This window comes from Rhinolophus sinicus, chromosome 16 (assembly GCF_057876585.1).
Source record: "Rhinolophus sinicus isolate RSI-liver-muscle chromosome 16, RSI-T2T, whole genome shotgun sequence".
Classification (NCBI taxonomy): Eukaryota; Metazoa; Chordata; class Mammalia; order Chiroptera; family Rhinolophidae; genus Rhinolophus; species Rhinolophus sinicus.
In genome coordinates, this window is record NC_142516.1 from 7411631 (window position 1) to 7436418 (window position 24788).

General features: G+C 46.3%; 1 protein-coding gene across 3 annotated transcripts in view; it reads right to left on the minus strand.

Annotated features, from left to right (window-relative positions):
* GARNL3 (GTPase activating Rap/RanGAP domain like 3) overlaps positions 1 to 24788 on the minus strand; it is a 124143-nt gene that overhangs the window by 25706 nt on the left and 73649 nt on the right. For all 3 annotated transcript variants that reach the window (XM_074331031.2, XM_019728603.3, XM_088793586.1), the window contains 12 exons: positions 22110 to 22174; positions 19754 to 19817; positions 17767 to 17793; positions 15542 to 15617; positions 14765 to 14863; positions 12403 to 12506; positions 9675 to 9783; positions 7769 to 7814; positions 6842 to 6948; positions 4856 to 4971; positions 2901 to 3005; positions 1814 to 1888 (listed from right to left, as the gene is read on the minus strand). In XM_074331031.2, coding sequence (XP_074187132.2) covers positions 1814 to 1888; positions 2901 to 3005; positions 4856 to 4971; positions 6842 to 6948; positions 7769 to 7814; positions 9675 to 9783; positions 12403 to 12506; positions 14765 to 14863; positions 15542 to 15617; positions 17767 to 17793; positions 19754 to 19817; positions 22110 to 22174 — 993 coding nt within the window. The remainder of the gene's footprint in view (positions 1 to 1813; positions 1889 to 2900; positions 3006 to 4855; positions 4972 to 6841; positions 6949 to 7768; positions 7815 to 9674; positions 9784 to 12402; positions 12507 to 14764; positions 14864 to 15541; positions 15618 to 17766; positions 17794 to 19753; positions 19818 to 22109; positions 22175 to 24788) is intronic.

Below are 24788 nucleotides of genomic sequence, written 5' to 3' on the forward strand. Positions count from 1 at the left end.
CTGGGAGACAGACGTAGACATCAGAGCATTAGGTGAGACCGAGGTGGGAAAACCTCTCTTCATCACACAATCTTCTCTGACCCGAGGACACAAGTTGAGAACCTTATGCAGAACAGGTTCACCCCGAAGACCTAAAGGCCCTAGTGGAGGATCCATTGGGGTCCTAAGGAGGTCTGTGAAACCCTGAAATTGTATTCAAAATGCGATATGTACCATTTGGACATTTGAATGGGTGTGTGTGTGTGTGTCCATCGCTTTCAGGAGTTCTCAAAGGGGCTGGGGACTCCATGACGAGAGGACATCATGAAGTGTCAGAGACAGGAGCTGAGAGCTGGCCCACAAGGCTCTGGGCTGAGCGCTAATGGCGTTGCCACTGTACTGGACTCCCTTCTGCCATGTGAGGGGCTCCGTGCAGATTCCCCAGGGCGAGAATGTGTTCCCCAGCCCTTCCTGCCTAAGCACAGGACTCTTAACTTCCTCCCTCTAAGCACATCAACACAGCTCAGGAAATGATGGTGCCCAGGAGGTTGACAAAGTCCATTCTTTGGAAACAAAACAGGCTTGGGAGCAGCACGGGGGACTCTGGCCTCGGCTGAGCCAAGTGCACACCAGGCCATAGGGCCTCGAGAGCAGTGTCTCTCCAAGGACGGCCCACTGGGAGGTTATGAACTGATCCCCTGAATGGAAGTGCTTTCTTTGTCGTTCACTGGTGAGTGAGTCACCATTCCACAGACCTCTATTTTTCTGTACAGCTAAGAACTTCTTATAAAGAAGGTTATTAACCTTACTGGAATTTGGCATTTATACATTTCTTGGCAACACTATAAATTCTATTCACATGAACAAGCAGACAGTGGGAATTTCTGCAACTTTGGAAAAGATGCTTTGCCATCAGTCTGGTCTTAAATTGGTTGGGTTTTTTATTTTTTTAGCATCGATTGTATTTTGAGCTTATCATTTTCCTGAAAACAGACTTTCAAGTGTGTAGGGTCTGCAATTCAGATAGAAGTCATCTACACCATTACCACTAAAGTGAATGCATTCATAATTCTGCTGCTTTTTATAAGGACACTTCTCTAGTGACGTGCTATGCATTTGTTCCATTTAACTTTTACACATTCTGAATGTAGACGTAATTAAGTAAGGTGTTGCTTTACAAAACAACATCATGCAAATAGTAAGTTCATACTGCAACTTGTTTATTATTTTTTTCCTCTTCTCTTCTTGATTACCACCTAGTTCTTTTTCCAGAAAAAGTGGAAAAGAGAAGTAGATACACAGGCCACAGAATTTTTTTGTCTGGCTGAACGAACTGTCCAGTAAGCACTGGTTTCTCTCAGCATCACCTGGGAACCTGTTAGAAATGCAGATTCTCAGGCCCTGCTCCAGACCTCCTGCATCAGAAACTCATGCACACGAAAGCCCGAGAAGCTCAAAACTGCCCCAGGGCCTTGCTGTTTCAAGTGTGCCTATGCTCAGTAGCACAGGCACCACATGAGCGCTTGGCACTGGTTAGGATGTCCAGGCCATCTGGAAACACACAAGGCCCGGGGAGCACTGCTGGATCCAGTCTGCCTGACCAGGCCCAGTGCAGCAGCTCTGCTCCACGTAAGCGTGAAAAGGCACGTGCATGGTATGGAAATAGGGAAGCTGTCACTAAATGCCACCCAGCTCGTCTGGGGCTTCCCACGAGGGCTGTGCGGTAGACAAGCTCTTCTTCCCCCTGCCCCGCAAACCTCTTTCCAAGAATCTGAGTAACTTCACTGAGGACAAAGGACATTCACAATTGAACTTGAAAGTATCATCAACTCACCTCTTTTTTACAGATCCCTGAAGTCACCAAGCTGGACGGAGCGTCCCCTCTCACAATGGATTTCAGTTTCAGCGCCTTACAGGAAAAGAGATTTCCTTTAAAGTTTGTTTTCAGGCAGCAAAAGAACAGCAAGATCAACAAGTATGACTTGAAACAGTTTTAATGAAACAGGAGTATTTCAGACTAAAGTTTCAGATTCCCACAGGGCTTCATCACTGAAAATAAGGATGGAGTCAGCCTGATATGGTGAAATCCTAATGACAATGTCCCAACCCCAATGACTCCTTGGCATTGTCATTTCAACCAATCAATACACCAATACAGAGATTTCCAAGTGAAAACAGTTCCCAGGTCCTTCCTGAAACTTGACAAATCAAGAGTCTCTGAAAGTAGAGTTGGGGTATCTTTAACCAAGGACCAACATTGGGGGCCCCTTGTCATAGTGCCGGGGAAACAGTGATCTTTGCCTCAAAGCAACCCTTGGTCACCTTGCTTATCTATAGCTGGCAGCTCTCCTCCTCCCTATTGTGACATGGGTTCAAGGCAGAAAGCTGTGTCACCTCCCGGAACTGAGAACTACAAATGTCATGTGGGGCAAGGCAGAGCGGGAGCGATTTCTTCCAACATCTGGAATGAGGTGATGAGTGGGAGCCGCCAAATTGTGACGACAGCTTCCAAGCAGCCGGGTGGAAATTCAGGTCCTCTGCGAGGGCACTGCCACTCTGCGCTTACTCCTGCCAGGACGGGCTTCACGATGCTTTTCCCAGCGTGGCTTCCCACCCTTCAGAGAATTCCCAGGAGGCAGGCAAATGGGACGTGATCCCTCGACAGGAGGGGGCCCAGGCTGGGCCCGGTGGTCTCCTGCTTCCAGTCAGTAGCACTGCCTCTTCTCCAGAGTGCTTTCCTTGTACTCACGCCTGCAGAGAACTACACCTACACACTTATCCAGACCATCACGATAATCCTAAGAGGCATGACGGAGCTCCTGCAGGAGTGCGCAAACCTAAAAGTGTCTGCAGGGGGCCATCTGGCTTGGATGGGAGGGACTCACAACGACTCACACAAAAGGTTTCAGGATAAAACCCACCTGCCCTATTCTAACAAACTCTGCCTGGCGGGCCTCCTCTTTCTTCCGCGCCGACTTGGGTGATTCTGGTAAGACATCACTAAAAGACCGTCTATTAAGCATGTTCTAAAAACAGAAAAACAAGTTATGAGTTCCACAAATGGTTGTCAGTCTCATTCTTTGTCTCGTCTGAGTGCATAAACCTATTTGTCTGAACAGTCCTACTTCTACCTCCCGTATTCATTCACTCAGTAAGCGGCGATGGAGGGCCACTCAGGTGGCAAGGTCTCCGCTAGATGCCAGGGCCAGAAGAGCCAGCAGGTGTGCAGCCAGCGCCATGTGACGGCTGAGCGCGTGGGCTTTGCAATGAAGCAAACCAGCAGCTCCAACACTTCCATCTTCCTCGGGTGTGAGGAGCTGCCACGCTGCACAGCTGGAGGGGGGGCAGTCTCATTGAGTGGCCCCCCTGGAGCACCATGCACTGAATTCTTTGCAAATGACACCCCCGGAGCTGTGCAACTCTGTGGCCCTCTGGGTAACTTTGGGCGAGTGACTTGTTAATTTCTGAGTCTCAGTGTCTTTGTGTGGTTGCTACCTGTCTCCTGTGTGGGTCATGGGCACGACATGAGGAAATACATGTAAGGGGCGTAGCACAGTGCTTGGCACATGCTTGGTAAAGGTGAGCTCTCTCCCAGACCAGTCAGAGAATTGGGCGCACTCATCAATCAGCAAGTATCGACTGGGCACCTGCCCCTCTGCCAGGTTTGGGGAATGTGACAGACATAATCTCTGTCCTCGTGGAGCACAGGGTCTTCCGGAGGAGACAGATTAAGCCACCGAGTCCCTGACTGGCACAGGAGGTCATCTCTATGGAGGGGAAGTACGAAGTACGAAGAGCACCTGAGAGCACTTCACAGGGGTTTGGCTTCACCTGGGGGTCGGGGGAGGCCTGCTTCAGGGTGTGATGCTTCAGCGGGGACCTTAAGGACACCGTGAACTCATCCTGGCACCTCTCTGCGCCCTGCCCTGACCTTAGGGGAGAAAGGAACTGCAGATTACCGGTTGCTCCTCAGGGCCCTGGGGTTAGTCTGGCCCAGTCCCTGCCAGTAGCTGGGTGTGCTGACCAGCCGGAAGCCAAGGGCGGCCTGCACAAGGCTGGTGGTCACTGTGCTGACGGGAAGGGACCAGCTCATTTTGATATTCCTCGTCTCCCCTGGGCAAGCTCCTGAGACCCGATGCTACGTTTATTTACAGACATCACTAGCAATCCCTTTTGCTGCAGTTTATGAACTCACGGATTCTAGAGGAGCCAGCCCACTTGCTCTGTCTTTCTTGTTAACTGTGGGGATGATTTTACTCTGCATTAACGAGTCCCTGACATCTGGTGATCTCACACCGAATCTGGACGCCCCCAGAGAACACGGGTGTCCTAAGGGGCTCTGAGCTCCGCAGGAGAGGTGCCGGGTCTCACCAGTGTGGATCTACCTTCAGCCTAGGACAAGTCTGGCACAAAGTGGATTTTCATGAAATGTAAATGCTTTGTTTCAGTGCCTGATTAAGGGGCTGGCCAGGAAATCTCCAGAGACCTTACAAAGCACCTAGTCTCTCTCTACAATCCCCACTGTTGCCTGTCCTCCAGCTCGGTGGCACTGGTAACGCTGAGTGGTACCACGGAGGACAGTGCCCCCCCAGAAACATTCTCCAACACTCTAGGGGTTCCTGACTGACATCATGCCCGCAGCCTGCCCCTCGACTTCCACAGGCCCTGGTTTTATGAAAATCCTGTTCCTGTGTATGGACAGTCAACATCCCTTCTTGTCGTGGTAACCAGAGGACATCAGCCATAGTGGCCGCAGTCCTGTGTTGACAGCAAGGGTCAAGGTGACGCCTATGCTCTTCTAACCAGGACTCATCGCCAGGACTTGTGTTCTCCACTCAGACCCCGGAAGGAAAGAGGACCGTGGACCCAGGGTTACCTTATGCAGATCTGGCATCAAATCCTGGTATAAAGATCGAATCAACATATCCAGAGTACGTCGGCGTTTCTGGGCAAATGTTGGCGTTTCCAAAGTGGCTTTTTCACCATTAATTACTAAAATAAATCAAGTTTTAAAGGGAGTTACAAATATTAACATTAACAAGGAAACGCTTCATAGCGAACACCATCCACTTTGCTAATATGGTATTACCATAGATATTACCCTTCCTTTATAGAAGAACACTTAAAAACTCTTTACATTTCCCTATGCAAGTCGATAGTCCATAGGTTTGTCTATCTTACCTTTCATGTTGGACTGCAAGTTTCCTGAGCAGAGGGTACATCTAATTACTTAAAGACTGAGTACACACCTAACCTGCCCCCATCTACCATTCCACCCATCCACCCACCCATTTGTTTACTGATCCATCCATCTACCCAATCACTCATTCACCCATCCATCTATCCACCATCCATCCACCTATCCATCCATCCATCCATCCATCCATCCATCCATCCATCCATCCATCCTTCCACCCATCCAACATGGGCCAAACCACCAGGATGCCATTCAAATGGGATTAAATATATATATTTACATATTTTCTGCATATTGTTAGAAAAATTAACAATTGCTTGAGTACTGAGATTCTTAGCCTAATAGAGTTTCTTCTGGGAAGAGCAGCTTGTGGTTTAATGGACTACTGACGCTAAGAGTCATAAAGTGGAATGTCCGGTTACACATTAGAGTACAGAACAAAAAGTGTACAATAGAGGTTAGGAGCTTGAAGTCAAGACAGTTATGGGTTTAAATCCCAGCTGTGCTGCTACCTGAGCATTTTCAAGCAAACTATTTAGCTTCTCGGGGCCTCAATTTTCTACCTTGTAAAATGGATATACCTGTATTTCCTTATAAGGGTCGTTGTAAGTGTTTAAATGATATAATACACGGAAAGAGTCAGCCCAGGGCTGGGCACCTCGAACTGAATAAACTAGCTGTTATTAACTATTATTTTTCGCACACAGAGGGCCAAAGGAAGGACAGTGTTCATCGACTGAAAAATTAATTTCTTGGGGACAGGCATTTCCTAGATGGCATCTGTGTTCTGGGGGCAAGCTGGGTTTACTCGTGGCAAGACATCGCTTAAGGAATTTAAACTACGCATGTCTATTATTTTCTCTAGCATGTGTATGATTTTTTCTAATGGAAAGTTTTTGGTTGAGGATATTTTCTCCTTAGTAGCCCATAAACATCAATTTTAAATAACTTGTTTTGACCGAATCAGGGGCAAAGGCCACAATTTCTCTTGAAATGCCATTTCCTGTTACCTTGGCATTTTCCCACCTGTCCCACCACCTCCCTCCTGTTACATCCACTTTGCAAGTCAAAGAGACTTCTGACCCTTGGTTTCTACCTTCTCACTCCCTCCTGGTCCTTCCTGGCTCCAGGCTCTGTTTCTTTTAACATGCTTTCCTCATAACCTTTAGCTTCGCGTTCTCCCACTATGACTGCTCTGCAAATCTTCAACTGTAGATCAACTGAGCCCTTCATTTCCTTTCACCCCAAGCCTCTGGGTGCTGAAGAAGGTCACTCTGTTGACTGACTCTATTGAAATCAATGGATTCCATTAAAAACTTGTGTCCTTTGTGTTGCTGAGAGATCGCTAACCCACGGTTAAAGGACTACGAGCTAGTAGTGGTCCCTTGCCTGCTACTGGCGCTCCATGAAGGCTGCTTACCTCCTGGGTCCCAGGTTTCGAGACCTTTTCTTGAAGGTGGGTAGGATGGTAGGTACAGATGAGGACACTCGGGAAAACCTACTTAACACTACCAGAAAACTGAACATGTTTCATGTGAAGAATTAACATGCAGTGGAATCAATGCGTAAATGATGATTTTTTTTTTTATACAGCATCTCGGGAGAATTTGAAGAAGTGTATTCTGATGCAGAACACGTGGCAAAATATTTCAAAATAGAACTTACATTTCACTAGCAAAAAGTCCCTGAATTCCTGGTGGTCTGGAAACACCGGCGGGGATGGTAAGGGTGGGCCAAAGAGTGGTACGCTTTCTTCTGAAAATATTTTCAGCCTACGTAGAGAATATTTCAGGATTACTTGGTTTTTCTTCAGAGATCACCAATATTTGGAACCTTAAATTGGTCCAGTTGCCTATGTGATGTGTTAGGAATATTCGTTCCACAGAAGGGGCCTTCTCTGGGCTGCCAGAGCCCCGGCCCCCATGCAGGTCTCCTTTGGGTAGAGACCTTAGGGTAGAGACCAAGTCTTCCTGCATCCTTTGTGGGTCCACCCCCCAGCCGTGGGCAAGGTCAGGCACCCCAGGAATGGCAGTGAAGGCCACCACCGAGCACCCACTGCATACCAGCAGCACATTGGTATTCTGAGATGGCATTGGGACGGATACTGCCCAGGTAGTTTCATGACCTTCATTCTACAGACGAGGCCTGAGGCTTGAAGAAGATAAACACTTTTTTCAAAGCTTCAAAGTTAATTAAGTGACGGAGTTGGGATCCCAACCCAAATCTACTTGGCTCAAAGTTCATGCTCCTTTCACAACATCACGATACCTCTTAACAGATTAGTTTTTGAAACAGGAAGGATAAAAACCGAGGAAAGGGGGTACTCTGATCAAGATAAAAAATATCAACTTTGTGCCCATTGTAGAGTCCAGTAAAATTCCAAACTACCTCTGACCCTGGGGTTACTGCACAGGGCCTCGCTATATGGAAAAGTTTTCCCAGAAGAGATGGTGGCCTTGAGGAAAGTTCTAAAAGGTGAGGACACATCAAATGAATTAAGAAATATCTCTATCAAGAGTCTTATAAAATTAATGCCAAATGAACAAGTAAACATGAGAATTAGAAAAAGCAATCAAGATAGTCATTACTTACCTGTAGTTGTCATTTTGTTGGTCATATCTCACTAAGGCAAAAATATCTGCGGTGATGGTTAAGGAAATGAATCAACAACCCCGATGCTCGCTGTCAGTGGCTGGTGCTTTGAAAACGCCTTGTGCAGAGTCATCCTAGACCTGCCTTTTCAGGGCACCTGTCACCCTTAGGCTGAGATGAAACCTGGATTTCTCTGAAAGAGACAGCCCAGGAAGACACTGGTTCAACCTTTGTGTGTTCATCCTTTGGGGAAAGGGCTAAATCTCCAATCTGTCAGAAAAGCAATATAAATAAAGCTATTAAAAAAACTAAGTAGCTAACCAAGCAAAAAGAGCAATTCCCCTGCCTGGAAATACAAACATCCCGACAGGAAATGAGTCATAGGTTTCATCTTACACTTTAGGAAGAGAAAAGCAATGTAAGTGTTTCTACCATACATCTTCCCTCTGTCAACTTCTGGCTTTGGTAGACCAAACAAACCAAAACAAACCAATGTGGCTGCTGGCTGCCTCGGAGTAGAATCAACTTTTCCTGTGTCGGGCATGCTGGGTTAAAACAGTTCCACACCTCCAGCCAGCTTTTCCTCCTTTTCACCATTCCTCCTCTCCTATCATTTCCCAGCCCCCAGCTTTCCTTAGCTAGGGCTCAAAAGCCATCGATTCCTGCAAGTGTTTCCATATCTAGACTCATTGGAAGGAATCTGCATTAACTATCTGCATGGGCCTCTCCAGACACAGATGTGCCAAGCCCCAAATCTAAACCACATAAGTAAAGGAAATTCTAAAAATAATGACTACCCCTCGGTCACTAAGTGTCACCTCCCTCCCCCCTCCAGCACTGTACCTGGAGAAGTTTTCTGTTCTACAAGAACAGCTGCACTAAGAGGGGAGGAAATACTAGCCCTAAATCCCAGTGAACAGAGCAAGACAGCTCTTAATAAGCAGGGAGGGAGCAAAAGCAACTCTTAGGCGCATATCTGTTTGCTGTCCTGCTCTCATGGAAGAAATCTGGCAGTTTTCAACTTTTGAAAACTTCCATGCTATGTTGTTAGGTTTCAATGAACAAGTGAAAGTATGGAGAGCAACCGACTTCCCGATGCAATGAGTCATAAGGATTCTGTCTCCCAACATTTTTACTGGAGTCTCCAGGGACCACGAACAACTAGACCCGACTTTATTCTGAAAATGCCTATTAGTTGCCTTTTGCTGATTATGTACAACCAGTAGAGGCACCAGCTTTGGGTTTCACTGTCATGGCGTGTGACCCAGAGCAACAGGGCTGCAGCTGGGTATCCGCTGGGCTGGCCACGTTCATGTCCCATGCCCGTCTGACTGAGCTAAGCTTGGACATGACAGAGAACTTTAGCAGAACCTGCCGGCAATGTGAGCTAAACAGGGACTAGAGGAAGCAGAACGGAAGCAAAATATGATTAATTCTACGATTCCTCCAATCTCAAGAGACGGCAGTGCTGCAGCGATTACTAGTGCAAAGACTCAACAAAGAAACATTATTTTGGTTTTTTAGCTTTACTGGCAAGTTTTTATAACTACAGCAAATTTCTCAGTGGATTCACTACCTATGTTCTTCTAATTCTTTTCTTATCGATGGATGGTAGGAAGTTTCCCTCATTTCACAGACTACCTGAGGAAAGGGAGGATATTTCAGAAATCAAGAATCCTCTGGGAATTAATCCATCCATTATTTCAATGGATGGAGAGAGAAGAGGGAACAATGCTGAGGAAAAAAATCCCAAAAGGGGTTTTTGAAGAGAAAAGCATCTAAGAATCTAGCAATGCAAACCAATTATAACAAGCAAAGCAATTATAACATTTGGTTTAAGTGTTAAGCCCAGTGAGGCTGACCAATAGCTCACTAAACTGGAACGTCTCACAAAGGCCCAGGATACGAGTGAAATGGGAGCGGATCATGGAAGGCTTAAAGGCCGGAGAAGGTTCCTCTCCTTCCTGGAACACAATGGTGACGATATCGTTTCCGATGTGACGCTTCCTCTCCACCTGGATGTAAGCATAAATAATATCACTGAGAAAGTCACTCAGACGGGGCACGTCCACAGTTAAAACACTAACACAGTATGACCAAGCACAACTTGCAGAGAGCCCGGAACGTCAGTTACGTTTGACCTCTTGCCTCCCACATTTTATCAGCTGTCTGTCTCCTGGCTCTTCTACCCATCTCTGCCACTCTGCTCCCAGTTCAGGCCCATGTTGTGCATCCTTACGGACGCCTTCTGACTCGCCTGCTTGCCTCCATTCTCTCCGTCTTTGCTGCTCTGATTGTGTTCACCTCTACTCCTACTTTCTCTCCTTCGCCTCACACTCAAGGCCCCCAAATAAGAGGTATTACATCAGAATTCCCTGCGGATGGGGCTCAAACATGTATATTTTTAGCAGTGCCTTAGCCTGTTCTGAAGCACATACTCAGTGAAAATAATGGCACTATCTAATCTAACCCCAGGTGACCTTTTCAAAGAGATCTCTTAGACTTGTGGTCAGCAATATGAATGGCCAGACAGAAAATATTTTCGGCTGTGAAGATTGTATTATCTCTTTGCGACCACACAGCTCTGCCGCGGCAGTTCAAAAGCAGCGATGGATAAGACGCAAACGAGTGGGCATACCTGTGTTCTAGTAACACACTTTATTTAACAAAACAAGCAGTACCTGAGTTTGGCCCATTGAGTCTGGAGTTTTGAGGCAAGGTCTGGCTGGAGATGTAATTTGGGTCATCATTGGAATATACAAGCTATTTAAAGCCACGAGACGGGATGAGATCATCAACGGAGTGAATGAGTGTAGAAAGAAAAGAGAAGAGGACCAAGAACGGAGCCTGGGGCTTGGCAATGCACAAAATGCGCCCACGGTCACAGAGCTAGTTCACGGCAGAGCTAGGATTTGGCCCAGATCTGGCTGATCACAGAGGCTTTCCTCCAGTACCAGATGCTGCCGTCAGGGAGTGGAGTGCTGGGAGACCAGAAGGTGTTACTGGGGCTGCACATTATGGGATGTGGGGAAGAAACCGAGGCTGCAGAGGGGCAACCTCAACACCCCCTCCCTTTATGGTTTGGTAGGTGATGGAGGGAGGGGGGAGATGGAAGGAGTTACTGTCATACCAGAACCTACAACATCTTTGTGAGTTTGTTTCTTTACATCAGATTTGTGATGTAGCTCAGACTGCTCCACTAGCGTTCTAGGTGTCAAAAAGCCACGATCACGTTATGAGGCAGCCTAGCCTCTGACTTTCTGACTGTTACCTGAAGCCCCCAAGAGACCACACAGGTTACAGAGAGAGATTCCCAATGAGTGGTCCTTCTCTGCTCCCCCACCATCAGGCCCTGTTAAGGTTCACTATCATCCTGCATTTCTTTGTCTTTCGTCCCACCTGCAGCATCTTCCTGGTAACAGAGACAAGCTTATAGTTTTGATTTTCTTCACATCTACGGATGCTGGGCACGTGGAGGCCTCAAGCATCACCCGGGAACCAGCCAAGATGTTAAGAACACCAGGGCCCATCTGGGAATACTTCCATGCTTCTGGTGAGTGCTGTTGCACCTTAATATGCTAACAGCCCCCTCAGAAGATAAAGTTAAAGGCTTTTGAGTTGGGCAAAGGCTGAACTGGCGCATGCATTCTTCCCGCCTCTCTGGCTCACGCCACTTCCGGCACAGGCCATGGGCAGTGTTGGTGAATACACAGGGTTGAAAAGGCTGGAGTTGGGGGAGGAGGAGGATTGTAAGACATTTCAATGGAAGTTCTATGATGCTATTATTGAGATGTAAGGGGCAATACAGTTTATGATGACGGGGAAGGCCAGCTCGGTCTCTTTTGTCCACGTCACCCCAAAATCCTACGAGCTTCAGCCCTTAAGAGGTGGAACCTGGTGGCAGTCACCCAGGTATCCTCCTTGTAGGTGGTAACTCAGCCACTTAAGCAGTTTTCCTGGGCCCAGGTACTTTCTGCATCCACCTGTCCTTTCCCAGTCAGTCTCTGAAGCCAGAAAAAACTTTCAAGCTCCAGTGGGTCTCCACTGCCTGCAAGACAACCCACCAGCTCCTCATCCCAGCCCCCAAACCATCAAACTAGCTCTTCCTGCCCCAATCGATCTGCCATGACCCCAAAGCACCTTTGCATCTCACGACTGTAACACCCTGGGGTGGGTGAGGCAGCTTTTTCCCCCAACGTGGTCCAGCCCATGCAGACACTCATTAACCTGAAAAACCCTTGTCAGCCATTACTCAGGATCTGACTTAGTTTATGTCCCGGATAATCTCGTGCTGACAAGACACACTGAGAGAAATCACAGAGAAAAGGCAACATATCGGCAAAATCGTCTTCCAGAGGTCCACAAAACCACACTCACACACATGCAAACACACACGTTCACCCACAGAGTCCCATGCACAGTATTACCTCTGAGCCTTTATTTCTTTAAGGGGTAACATCAGTGAGGATAGTTCTTCCTAAGGCTTATTTAAAGTTCAGATATACAGACTATCCCTAAATTGGTGCCCGCCGTTCAGCTCATGTGTTAACATGTGTACTCTCTAACTCTGGAATCATAACGATGCCTTCTCCACAGTCAGGGCACGATTTGACAGGCTGTGTGTTCACACGTACCTGCTGTTTGTTCTCTTTGGAGTACGGCAACATGGTGGACACATGAAACACGATCTCGTGCCCTTGGTACACAGTATAAACCGAATGTGTCCCTGTGGTGTCATCTGGAAAACACAAACGTGCGTTTGGTGGGAGCAGAGAGTCCTGAGACCAGGAGGAAACTCTCTAGGTGCAGCCGGTCAGTACAGTCATAAAGATCCTTCTGGATGGTCCATCTAAGGGGAAGTAAGAGCATGGATCCTCCCCACGCGGAGAGACCTCTCCCGCCCTCTCTAAGTCACTTGTTGTCTCATTCATGCCTCCCCTCGGAGCAGAGGAGGTCACGAGAAGCCCGGGCTAAAAACGAGAGTACATTACAATTCCTTGCTTTCTGGTTATTGTTGGTGCAGGACAAAGTGAACACAAGGAGACATGAAAATGATTACCTTGCCCGTAAAACAAAAAGAAGAAAACACTAGCGAAATTCTATCGTGATTAAAAGCACAGGCTTTTGAGTTAGGCAGACCTGGATGCAAGTTCTCATTAGCAATGTTTCTTTTGACATGTCACCTCACCTTTCTCTGAGCCTCAGTTTCTTAATTTGAAACCAGAGATAAAAATCATATCTAACCCGTAAGGATGTTGACCAGATCCTCCGTGCTTGGCAGGATAAGTGTTCAACAGATGGTAGTTATGATGGTAACAGGCTGACAGTCAGCAAGGGGGAGATGAACGAGCAGGCATGCCAGGATTCACCAGGCACACATGAAGCCTGTCATGGGGACGCCAGGATTCACCAGGCACACATGAAGCCTGTCATGGGGACCCTAGGATTCACCAGGCACACACGAAGCCTGTCATGGGGACCCCAGGATTCACCATGCACACACGGAGCCTGTCATGGGGACCCCAGGATTCACCACGCACACATGAAGCCTGTCGTGGGGATGCCAGGATTCACCAGGCACACACGGAGCCTGTCACGGGGAAGCTGGGGACTGACACCTCGGGCCACATACATCACCCCTGCACCTGTTGGGTAAGTCACTCACAGGCCACTTCTCACAAGGTGCCTAACCTTTCCGTATTTAGAATCTGCACTGACGCCAACGTGGGCTGGCGGAGAGCTGAGGCTCCCAGAGGTAAGAGAACCCGGATTCGAAGTCTCTCAAATTTAGGCCACATGAGCCTCGCCTCACCTGCCTGGCTCACCTCAAAGACTGACTGTGAAGAGCAGATAAAACAACAGGAGTAAAAGTGCAGGAAACAACTACAAACGCTACCCAATTATAAGAGAGCTTCAGTGATTCCAAAACTAAACTTCTTGTGATCTCAGTTACCTTCATCCCCTCAGACTCCCACCCCCAAACTGCTTCCCCTCGGACGTTCCCAATCTCACTACCGGAGCCAGGTGTCCTCTGTGATTTCTTTTTCCTCTGTATCCCCATGTTCCACCAGTCACAGGTAGATCCTGTGAGTTCTACCTTTAAAACCGCTGTGTCCCAGGTCCGCTCCTCTCCGTCCAACCTCCCAACCCACCAGCAGCTGAGGCAACAGCCTTGTTGGGACTGTGGCAGCAGCCTCTTAACCACCCCTGGGACCGTTCTCCACATGGCAGCCAGCACGTTCTGCTCAAGGGTACAATCTGATCCCATCACGCCCCTACTTAAAGCCCTTTCATGACATCAATTCCATCTAAAATAAAATCCCAAATTATGAATGTGATCAAACTCCCTGCGGATCACCCTGCCCCTTTCTCCAATCCCTCTGCTCCCTCCAGCGACACAGGCATTCTCTTAGTTTCTAGAACATATCATGCTCTTTCCTGCCTCAGGGACTTCTCAAATGTTCTCTGCTTGGAATTCTCTTCTCCCTTCAAGACACTCAAATCACTCCCACTCACCACTCCCTCTGGGAGGCCTTCTCTATCTAATCCCCCCGATTAGTCAAATGCTCCCATGGCACTCTGTACTTTTTCTTCTTAGTTCATCCAAGTACTTGGTACTAAACTATTTGATAATTATCTGTTTAACGTCTGTGTTGTCCACTGGACTATAAGCTCCTAGAGAGGCAGGGACCATGTGGGTTTATCCATTGCTCTGTCCCCAGACCCTCACACAGTCCTGGCACACAGCGCTAAGAATTCCTGGGCAGACCATGACTCCTGCCACCCCTAGGGGCTGTGAGGGCTTACTCCGTCTGGTAAAGCTCCGTGGAGCCACTAAATGTGCCCAGTGACCCCGTGTCAGCCTGGATGTGAAGCTCGAATCCCTCTTATCCTCTTAGTCCATCCCTCCCGCCATCTTGGGTATAAATTCAAATACCGATCAGGCTGAGGACAAAAGTTATACAAATGACAACAGAAACCAAGAGACAAGCTTACTTTTGGTGTCCAGACCGCCGCGGTAGCCTGTCCAGCCCTTCAGAGTGATTGTGTCACCCAGGAGGTTTAAAAATTTTTGAAAAGCGTCACTTCCGATTTCTGTAGGAAGAGGTAAACAGTGGAGAAAGCACGGTATCAACTCGTCTTTATTTTCTCATTATGCACTGAAGTCACGTGAAAGTGAACTAGACGCTGCAGATGTATGCAGTGGGAGAGAGTGGAGAAGTCGCGCTCCCTCCTTCTGGGAGCCCAGGCGGGGGGGGGTGTCCACAACTCCCAGGAATCCAAGGAAGGCAAAACGACAGAATCAGACTGACCAACCTTACGCCCGCCAGACGGGATCACAGGTATTTAGGATTGCAAGATGAAAACATTGCTACTGCTTCCATTCACAGGTATTTAACATGAAAAGTGCCAAATAACGGGAAAGGGGCACCATTTTATAATTCTCCCAATGCTAACAATCACAGCGAAAAATCTTCCTCTGCTGCTAAGACTATGCGGAACCAAATTTTTCAGATCCCATGTAATTACCCAGTGAGACTGCCTCTCTGGTGCCAGCGCCAGGTACTAATTAGGTGGCTGAGAAATATTGATCAAATGAACAAAACTGGGCCACATCTGCCCTACAGAATTGACCCTGAAAATTTACCCTAACATTTCATAAAACTACTGGCTGTTTCTTTGCAGTCAAGACTCCAACTCAACTGGCACGTTCAAAACCGCAACCAGGCAGAACAGGGTTTCCGTGCGCGGACAGGAGGTGGGGACACTCACCGTTGCTGAACATCTCATCATCAGTGAGCTGCCCGTCTTTGGCAAAAAGAACCCCAAACTTGAAATTCACAGAGCCCTTACAATAAGACAACAAAAGGTGGTGACTTTCATTTTATCATCAAAGCATACACAGTTATGAGATGTGCTGGTCATTATTTAAGAAAACTGCCAAGTGACCAGAACGGACACTGGGGGATTCCGTCCTCCCCTTCATCTCAGTTTTGACCAATATTAACATCTGCAGTTTTCAGATATGTCCCGGACATGTGTATTACTTTGATTTTTTGCCCTTTACAAATCACACATGGAGTTCATGCATTCTGGAGCAACGAGCATGATTCAGACATGGGTAATAAATATATAGACAAAAACGTAACGGTCCCCCTTGCCCGCTCCCTGCCGTGTTCCACCCACTGCCCTGCCCGAAGTCTGAGGTGCATCCTCTCAGCCCCCTTCTCTGCATTTACATCACCATGTCCAGGAATCAGCTGACATGTCGTAGCCTCAGAGAAAGCTTCCCTGTTCGTTTTATGTAGCAGATCTACTCCTTACACCACATTGTTGTACTTTCTTCACAGCTCTCAGGACTATGGATATCACCATGTTTATGTTTGCCTGTTTACCGCTTTAGTTTGTCTTACCCACCAGCTTGTAAGCTCCAGGAAGAAGGGACCCTGTCTTGTTCATCAGTGTATCCCCAATTCCTCAAATAGTACGTGGTACGCACATACTAGTAAGAGCTCAATAAATATTTGTTGAATCAATGAATGAATGAAGAAATGAATCTACATATAAATCTTTGTTTATAAAAACGACTGGGATTATACTGTAAGTAATGCCTTGTGAATTGCTTCTTTATGTCAGTAAATGTTAGGTCATGGAAATCTTTTCATGCCAGTAAATAAAGATCTACCTCCTTCTTTTTAATGGCATCATAACATTTCATAATTAATTCAACCACTGCATAATTCACGTCTTCAACCAACAAGTATTTCCCCCATGCCCTCTATCCGTATGCACTGTTCTAGGATTTGGGGGTGCTGCAGTGGACAAAACTGAGCAAATTCCTGTTCTCATGGTGCTTACATTCGAGTGGGGGCAACAGATAAACAAATAAATGAAAATACATGTGCCAGGAAAAAAAACAAAGCCATCTAGAAGGGCGGAGGGTGTGAGGCAGAGGGTGAGAGGCAGGGGATGCTATTTTAGGGTGATCAGGGAAGGGGGTGACCCATGAGGACATCTGGGGAAGAGCATCCCCAGCGTGGGAACAGCAGGCTCTTCCTGAGAAAGCGGGAGAAGAAGGAAGTCAGTGTGGATCGTACGCAGTAGAGGACCAGGCCCTGCCGGCCCCAGCAGGCCATGGTAAGCATACTGGGTTCTACTCTGAGTGGGGTGGGAAGCCATGACTGTTTTGAGCATAGAGATGACCTGATTTGACATGTTTTAAAGGGAACATTTGGATACTGCATGAAAGCTAGAATAGAAGGCAGGCGTAGGAAGCAGGGAGATGAGTTGGAGACACTGCACAGCCCAGGCAAGAGACGATGGGGGTGGTGTCAACGGATTAGCGTGGTCGTGATGGAAGAAACATTTGAATTAGGGACGCAGCCTGAAGAAGACTGAGCAGGATGTACTGATGGATTAGATATGGGGTGTGTGAGAGAGAGAGGGGTGTTAAGGATTTTTCCAAGTTTGGTCTGAGCAACTGGATCAATGATATTGCCATTTACCGAGAGGCATCATATGCACAAATTATGATTTACTTACTCAGTTGCCTATTTATAATATTCGAGATATTTCCCTATGTTAGTTACGTACTTAGAAAACCCAATACGTTTTTTAAAGTGGGGCAACAGGGGCTGGAAACACACAAATAAACATGGCATTCTGTAAATGGAGTGTGTGATAAAGTGCAAACACCCTATCTTTAATTCAATGAAAATAAAAACCTCATTACCCCGATCGCAAGGTTAAAATTTGAATATTTCCAAGCAGATTTAAGTAGCTTGATTGGTTTTGTATCTTTGTAACTAGCTGCATAGAAAATTCAGAAATATACCTTGAAAAGACACATCAGCAGAGTCTTTCAGTGGGAAAAGACTCACACTGTGCAAATCGAGGTTTGATGGAAAGAAAGGGTTGTGTTCGTGGTGAAGGGAGAAGCACATGTATAAATATGGAGGCAGAGCACAGCTGGGAGCCCATCTCATAAAATTACTTACCTCTTGCTCTTCAAGAACCAGCAAGTCCTGTCAAACAAAGTTTGAAAATTTATGCCCACACTTAATGGTGATCATTTTGACTTTTTGTGAAAGCTAAGCTTTAGTTTACTGAAGTTTACACCATTCCCCGCCCCCCAGAAGTGCTTTTAAAATTCAAATTTAGCTCTGCAGATTTTTATCAAATACCTGGTCATTTTGGAAAGTCAGATTATACCAGAACTTTCTGGAAACACAGATGGGGCACAACAGTGGGAAGAAATGCACAGACACCTCGGTTTCTCTATCCCTTTAAACCTAGCTTGTCACACTTTGCTTCTGGAAAGATCCTGACCAAGAAAAATGTTTCTACAGTATAGCTGCCAGAAACTGACACTGAACATTTTTAAATAGCATCAGCCACCTTCCCACTTGGTGAGAAGATGCCTTCTGTTTAATGCAATGGGCTTATTTCCTGTTTACTTTTTGGATCCAATGATTTGCAAGAACTCTTTCCTCTCTGCCTAAAGCCTGCTGCTCAAGGCTTCCTACAGAAACCTGATTGACAGCTGTCAAACTACTGCTGCTAAGGGGCTCACTCACGTGCACACTCACACATGAGAGGACGGGGGAAAGCTCATGAAGAGTCCTTGATAAAGGAAAGAAAGTCAAAACACAAATAAAGGCAAAGCAGGAAGTGTCTTTTGTTTGGTAAAAAATAGGCACAGAGTTATGGTATAAACAGGCAGAAGGTTCTTTTATCTCATTTTCTTGTCCCCGTTTATTTTATGGAGGAGAGAAAGCAGATAAGGATGACCGAGTAGAGATGAACTCAGCTGAGGGGACCTGCTCAGCAGCAAGATGCGGAAAGAAGCATCTTGGGCTCGTGGGTTTTGGGGCCCAGTGTCTGGGGGGGGTCACCTCCAGGCTTCAAGAAGGAAAGGACTAAGAACTATAATTTGTACAAATGATGTAATAAATGTACACTGGTACAGGCATATTCATACTTCTAATTTCTTTTTAAGTTTGCTATAAAAATTACTTTTAAGCACAGCATGGCTTAAAGTTTAACCTCACACACCCATTTTTGCCTCAATTCCTTCTGGGGTGGAGGCAGGGTACAAATACTATTTTAAAAATTAAATTAAAACAAAAGATAGGGGAATTCACAATTCTATACCTTTGGGGTAAGCTGAGAGCCAGTAGCTTTCTTTTAAAAGCTAACTGTATTTAAAGGTATGAAGCAAAGATTGCTCGTCTTCCCATGCTATTTCCCCAAAAAGCAGATTTAAGCACGACATTCCTTGGCGGAAAGACTCTTCTGGCTCCCTGCCCTCCTGGATGGAATCCAGCCTGTCACTCCGGCCTCTTCCCTGCCACCCGCCCTGGCGTACCCAACTCCTTGAAGCTCCTTGACACACAGCTGGCACACTGCTAGTGCTGGCCATGTTTATATGTTTTAAGGGGAGCATCTCAGAGCGAAATTGATTAGCTTGGTTGACATTTTTCTGATGGATCATTACATAGATTGTGACTCAAGTTTTCTTCTCCCAGTGCAGACTGTTTTCCCTGAACAATAAGTCCTAAGAAAATAGGATGGCTTTCTGGACACCCTCTGTCCGCTACCCAGCAGAGCATCCTCCATGAGTTAGAGCTCAAAAAGCACATTTTGTATTTTACTGATTAAAAAGAATCTCACTTTCCACACAATTCCACATCACTCGGTAAAAAGACTGGCCTTTAAGCCAATAGGATGCTTCTGAGCAACCCCCCGCCCCCTTTTTGGTTCATGGAATGAGGCCCATGGAGTTCAGTGGGTATTGGTTGTGGCGATGCCCCAGGATCACTCACAGAACTTCTGAAAAATACAGATTCCTATCCCCTATTTTAGACCTAGCAGATCAGAAGCTCTGATGGGTATCGCAGGCGAAGAATCACGGGAGATCTGTCAGTTCTAATCTAACTCTGTGATCAAATTCACACACTTACGAAGCATAAAGTTCTCTGTTACCTTTTGTATCTCAGGATGAAAAATTTCCCTGGGGCCTTTCTCAAATTTGTCCAGATTCATGGCACTGCAACAGAATGGACAGAATGAGCCACAGTGTGGTGGAAACTTAAATAATGTGGAGTCTATCTCAGTTCTTCAGAGAAGCTAAATCATATCTCCTAGAACCAGCAAGGGAGGGCCTGGCCCACAGGAGATACAAACCAACGAAGGAGGGAGCAGTGAGAGACTATATGAAAGTAACCAGACACCACATCGTACTTTCCTTATAGAACTGGCCCCTAATGACACTCAGGTAATAAGAGAGGAATCGAGAGCAGTTTCGGAAACCTTGACTATTCTTCATGAATTTTACCTTTATTTACTAAAAAAGTGATTCACTGACATTTACATAGCAATTAATGATAAAGTGAAATATAATTAAGATGACTTGATATAGCTTTTTTCCTTTGACAAGTCCTCTGCCACTTACAGCAAAGACCGTCCTTAAACAAGGTCGTTCTTTTGTTTTCCTTTGGACAAGCAATGTTAATTTCCGTTAGCCTAAGTCCCTCCAGAGGTAAAACAAGGACATCAAACTAGAGAATCTCTAAGGATACTTTCAGCAAGGATTCCTGTATTTGTAAGTGAAAGGTTAAAATAATAGCTCATATTTATAGCATCCTTACTTATTCCAGGCACCCTGCTAAATGCTTTCCATGGATTATCTTCTCCTTTAGTTTCTATGAGGGAAGTACTATTTTATCCCCATTTTAAAGATGAGAAAATTGAGGCTCAGTCCAGGATAACAAAGCTGTTCAGTAGTAGATAGAGCCAAGATTGAACTCAGGCTTATCTGACTCCATAGCATTTATATTTTAATTTCTTTTTAAGTTTTCAAGTTCATGATTGTAACAAATGAAGATAAACTCTTTCCGGCAATTGGCAGTAACTAAGAAGCTTTAATTCTTCACAACTTTAAAAATATTATCTTGCTGAAGCTGGCTCTGCTATGAGTGGCAGGCTGAGAAGTGAGGGCTGTATTCATGTAACTAAATGAAATTATAACTAAATGAAGTCCCTTGTCTTTAAATATAAAGAAGAAATGAGCCGGAGGAACTCCTCGTGAGGAAACAAAGATGCACGGAAATCTTAAGCCACTATAATTCAAAGTGTTACTTTCAAAGTAAGTTAAGATTTAGAAGCAGCAAGATATTTCTTTCTTTCTGCCTAACAAAAATGTGAGCCTCTCCCCTGATGCTTTCTCAACTAGGGCTTCAGATGGCTCAGAAGAAAACTCTGAGGTCTACAATTTGGAGACCAAATCAAGCTTGACAATGAGGTATGTAGTTTTTTTACTTCTTAATCTCAGTGCCTTTTCACCAGCCAGATGCAATCCTAGCCATTAGGGTCCAGTTTGTCACTCTAAGGGACACTTTGGCAAGTGTGAGTTGTAGCTCAGAGTAAGTCACCAGAACACGGTGATAAGCTTTCATGGTCACGTGAGATGGCATTAGTGGTTAACCTCCCAAGCCCTGGCGTCACATGAATCCAGGTTTAAATTCCAGCTCTGCGGGGTCCTGAGCTGTGAGATCTTTGTCAAATCTCTTCACCTGTCTAAGGCCCTGAGTCCTCCTCTGTGGAATGGAGATAATAATAGAGCTACTTTGTGGAACTGGCTTAAAGATTTACTAAGAGAATGCTTATAAAGCAGTTGGCCTGACAAACAGAAGCTATTGTGACTGGCATGTAACATCTTAGCTGGTGACAAAGTCACAGGCCCGATCCAGGTGGTGGCATTCCCTAGGGGAGGCTGCACCCAACATGGGGGAGATATGACAGGGATGGGGAAGGTGGGGGCACGAGAGGTGGGCGTGGAGCAGCTAGATGTTCCATTCATTTAACTTTTGGGTTGGTGAAGAATAAGAGCATTCTTCCCTGAGAAGCATTTGCTGACATCTGAGTTTCTATTTCAAAGCAGAAACATGAAAGGAAAAACATTTCCTGGTTTTCTTTACAAAACCAAAGTATCTGCATGGATGCAAGAAAAAAGCAGTGGACAACCAACGCAGGGCGGAGATGCTTAAGAGCAACGCGCAGAAACTGCCGGACCTGGACTCGGGCCTCAGGGCCAGCACACACCAGCTGTGTGATCTCGGCTTTCTCCCCGAGCCTCTATTTCCTCATCTATGAAATGGGGGTGACGACAGTACCTGCCTTTTAGGATTGCTGTGAACATTACACGAGCTAATGCATGTCAAGTGCTTAGCAAATGTCTGGTACATAGCCAAGGCTCAAGAAAATAGAAAGCTAACAGTGATCACAGGAAACAAAATGTACAAAGGCCCTTGGTTTTGGGTTTCTATTCCTCTGTACTCACCTTAAGATGGACTTCACAGAGAGCGTTTTGGTGGGGCTGTAGGGAAGGCATATTTTCTGGGTACCCTGGAAAGTCAAAACACCAAATCAGGGAGAAGTTTGGCAATTTCCATCTCTGAAAGAGCCTTACCTGGCCATTTAAAAGAAACCTACATCCAGTCTTTCTCATTTTTCTTCAAGGGGCCTGTGTTTGAGTAAACATATTCCATGTGAGAAAAAACAACCTTGCTCAGTCTTGACAGCCTCTTCCGCCATCCCCCCAACTCCAAACAGTACAGGACTCTTTAACATACTGACTGACAGGTCCTCAGGGTCTCAGGTGTTGTGGCGAGCAGGTGAGCTGTCTGAACCAGATGAGAGGGAGGTCTGGTCTCTGAGTCAAGAGTCAGAGAAGCCTTGGGGATTGTAAGAAGACAGTCTCCACATGTTCAATGGGACCCAAATGTGATAGTTCCAAGTCAAAGACTTTGAACTAGAAATCACTCGACTCTTTCACAGAGGTTTGCATAATGTGTACTTTGATATTTACCTGTTTACTTATTTAAAGTCTGTTTCCTCCTCTCTAAATGGGTGCCCACTGTGACTAACTCATAGAAAGTACCCGTAAGTACTGGTTGAATGGGAGAGAATGAACGGAGGACTGCCTGAACGGTTCAGTCCCACGTCCAAAGCACCCAGATACAGATGAAAGCTAGTCTCCTTATAATTTCCACTAAAGAGACAATACAGATTTATAATATACGAAGGATTTACACCACTTGGTTAGCCAAAGGAATTAGGACATAGTCCACATTTAAAACTTTCCGACTGACTAATAAATTGGCAGTACAAACAGCTAGAGAATGGTAAGGACATTTCTCGCAGGAAACGGGCAAAGAGGTAAATGTGACTTTCCTCCTGTTTTGGGGGACACATCTGCCAACTCATCTGTCTAAGCCCCGAATAGTGCCTAGGAGTGGAGCTCCCCAGCCTTTCAAGCTCACGATCTCTTTCAGTCAACTTTCAGAGCACGTCCTTGGAGAACGTGGTTATCTCACCCACACCCCTGAGGTTGCATTAGATAGAGCCCTTCTCATGGGTTCTCCGTAGCCAAGGAAATTTAGGTTCAGCCTTTTTGTGTGTGTGTAGTTTGTGTTACAGACATTAAGAAACGTTTCCAAATATGGGGTAGTCTTATGACAGGAATGTGCATTTTCAAATTCCACACAGCCCACTCCTTGAAACCTGAGTTCCTTCTATGGCCTTGCTTTCTCAGCGGCCCAGCCCACCTCACACCGCGGTCACCTGTGTGGGCTGCTAACCTGACGAGGAGGCTCTTGAATCCGACCTTCTTGCTCAGGCCCTCCCTCGTCTACCTGTTCTTCTCACGGAACATTCAGACGCAGTTTTAAAGGGAAGCCAAGGGCAGCTGGAGGGGAACTGGATGGAACAGAGCGAGGACCCGCCCCTACCTGGGTGAGAGTAACGTCTCCATGAGCTGCCTACGTGGACGCGAAGCCCAAGGCCTGTGGGGTTGCCGATTTGTATTTTTCTTCATCACAAACTAGTACAGCTCTTCCCCCCCCATCTTCTCCCTTTCCAGAATCGCTCTCCAATAAAAAGGCACCTTGCAGCTCGATGCTTTCCAGTGGAACCCACAAATGCAAAGGAAAAGCCCAGTCCATGTGCATAGGAGGCAGCACAAAGTGAGCACAGCAAGGACAGAGGTCCATGTCGAACGTCACCCCACACATGCAGCCCGGGTGGGGGTTTGTGTGTGCGTGAGCGCGTATACGTGTCCCGAAGGAGTTCAGCGATTCTCTCTGAGTAGTTGGATTTTGGTCCTCTCCTTTTTTGCTTTGCTGTATTGTCTTGATGGAATTTTTACAAGTATGAATCATTTTTATTTCAGAAGAAGCCTTCTCTTTGTGTTTAGAAGAAACATAGCAGAGACAGGCAAGACTGTTTAAAGCATGGTTTATACATGTGGCTATTTCTCTGTTTTGTAAGAGAACGTGAGCTCGTGGTGGGGTGAGGGGTGCTGAGTCCACGTCTTTGGACTCCCACAGCCTCCGGCAGCTGGCTTGGGGCTGATAGGGGCTTAAGAACTGACCCCTTATGCCGACCCTGATTTTTCAGTTCCTCACTGCCCTTCAGCTATGCCTCCCTGTAGGTGGCAGCAAATGCTTACCCTGCCCTGGCACATAGTTTAGGGCCTAGGTAAGTGGTATGGATGAATGCAGTAGCATTTCTCCACAGAAGGGGACAAACACTCATTGCGCCCAGCCCTGGACTGCTGCTTCATGTGGCCCTGGGGTCTAAATCCCCTGCCTTGTCTAAGACCAGCCAAGAGTGATCCCCAGGGCATGCCTCATTTGCCTTGTGTCTGTTGTTCCTTCCGTCTGGAATGCTCTGTAAGTGGCTGGTTCCTTGTCATCCTGCAGGTCTCTTTAAATGTCATCTCAGAAAGCTTTCCCTGAACCATCTTATCTAAAGCCGGTCTCCTGTATTATTCTGTGTCTTTGTTTCCTTCAGAGTGCTTATTACAATTTGTAGTGTAATAGAGACAATATCTTTGGAAGTCAAAATAAGCAAAAACGTCCCCCTGCCTTTGCTCCACTCTTTCTCCCCTAGAACCTGGCAACATCCCAGGTGAGGAGGTGGAGTGGCTGTTACTTCCTGAGGGAAGAAGATATAACAT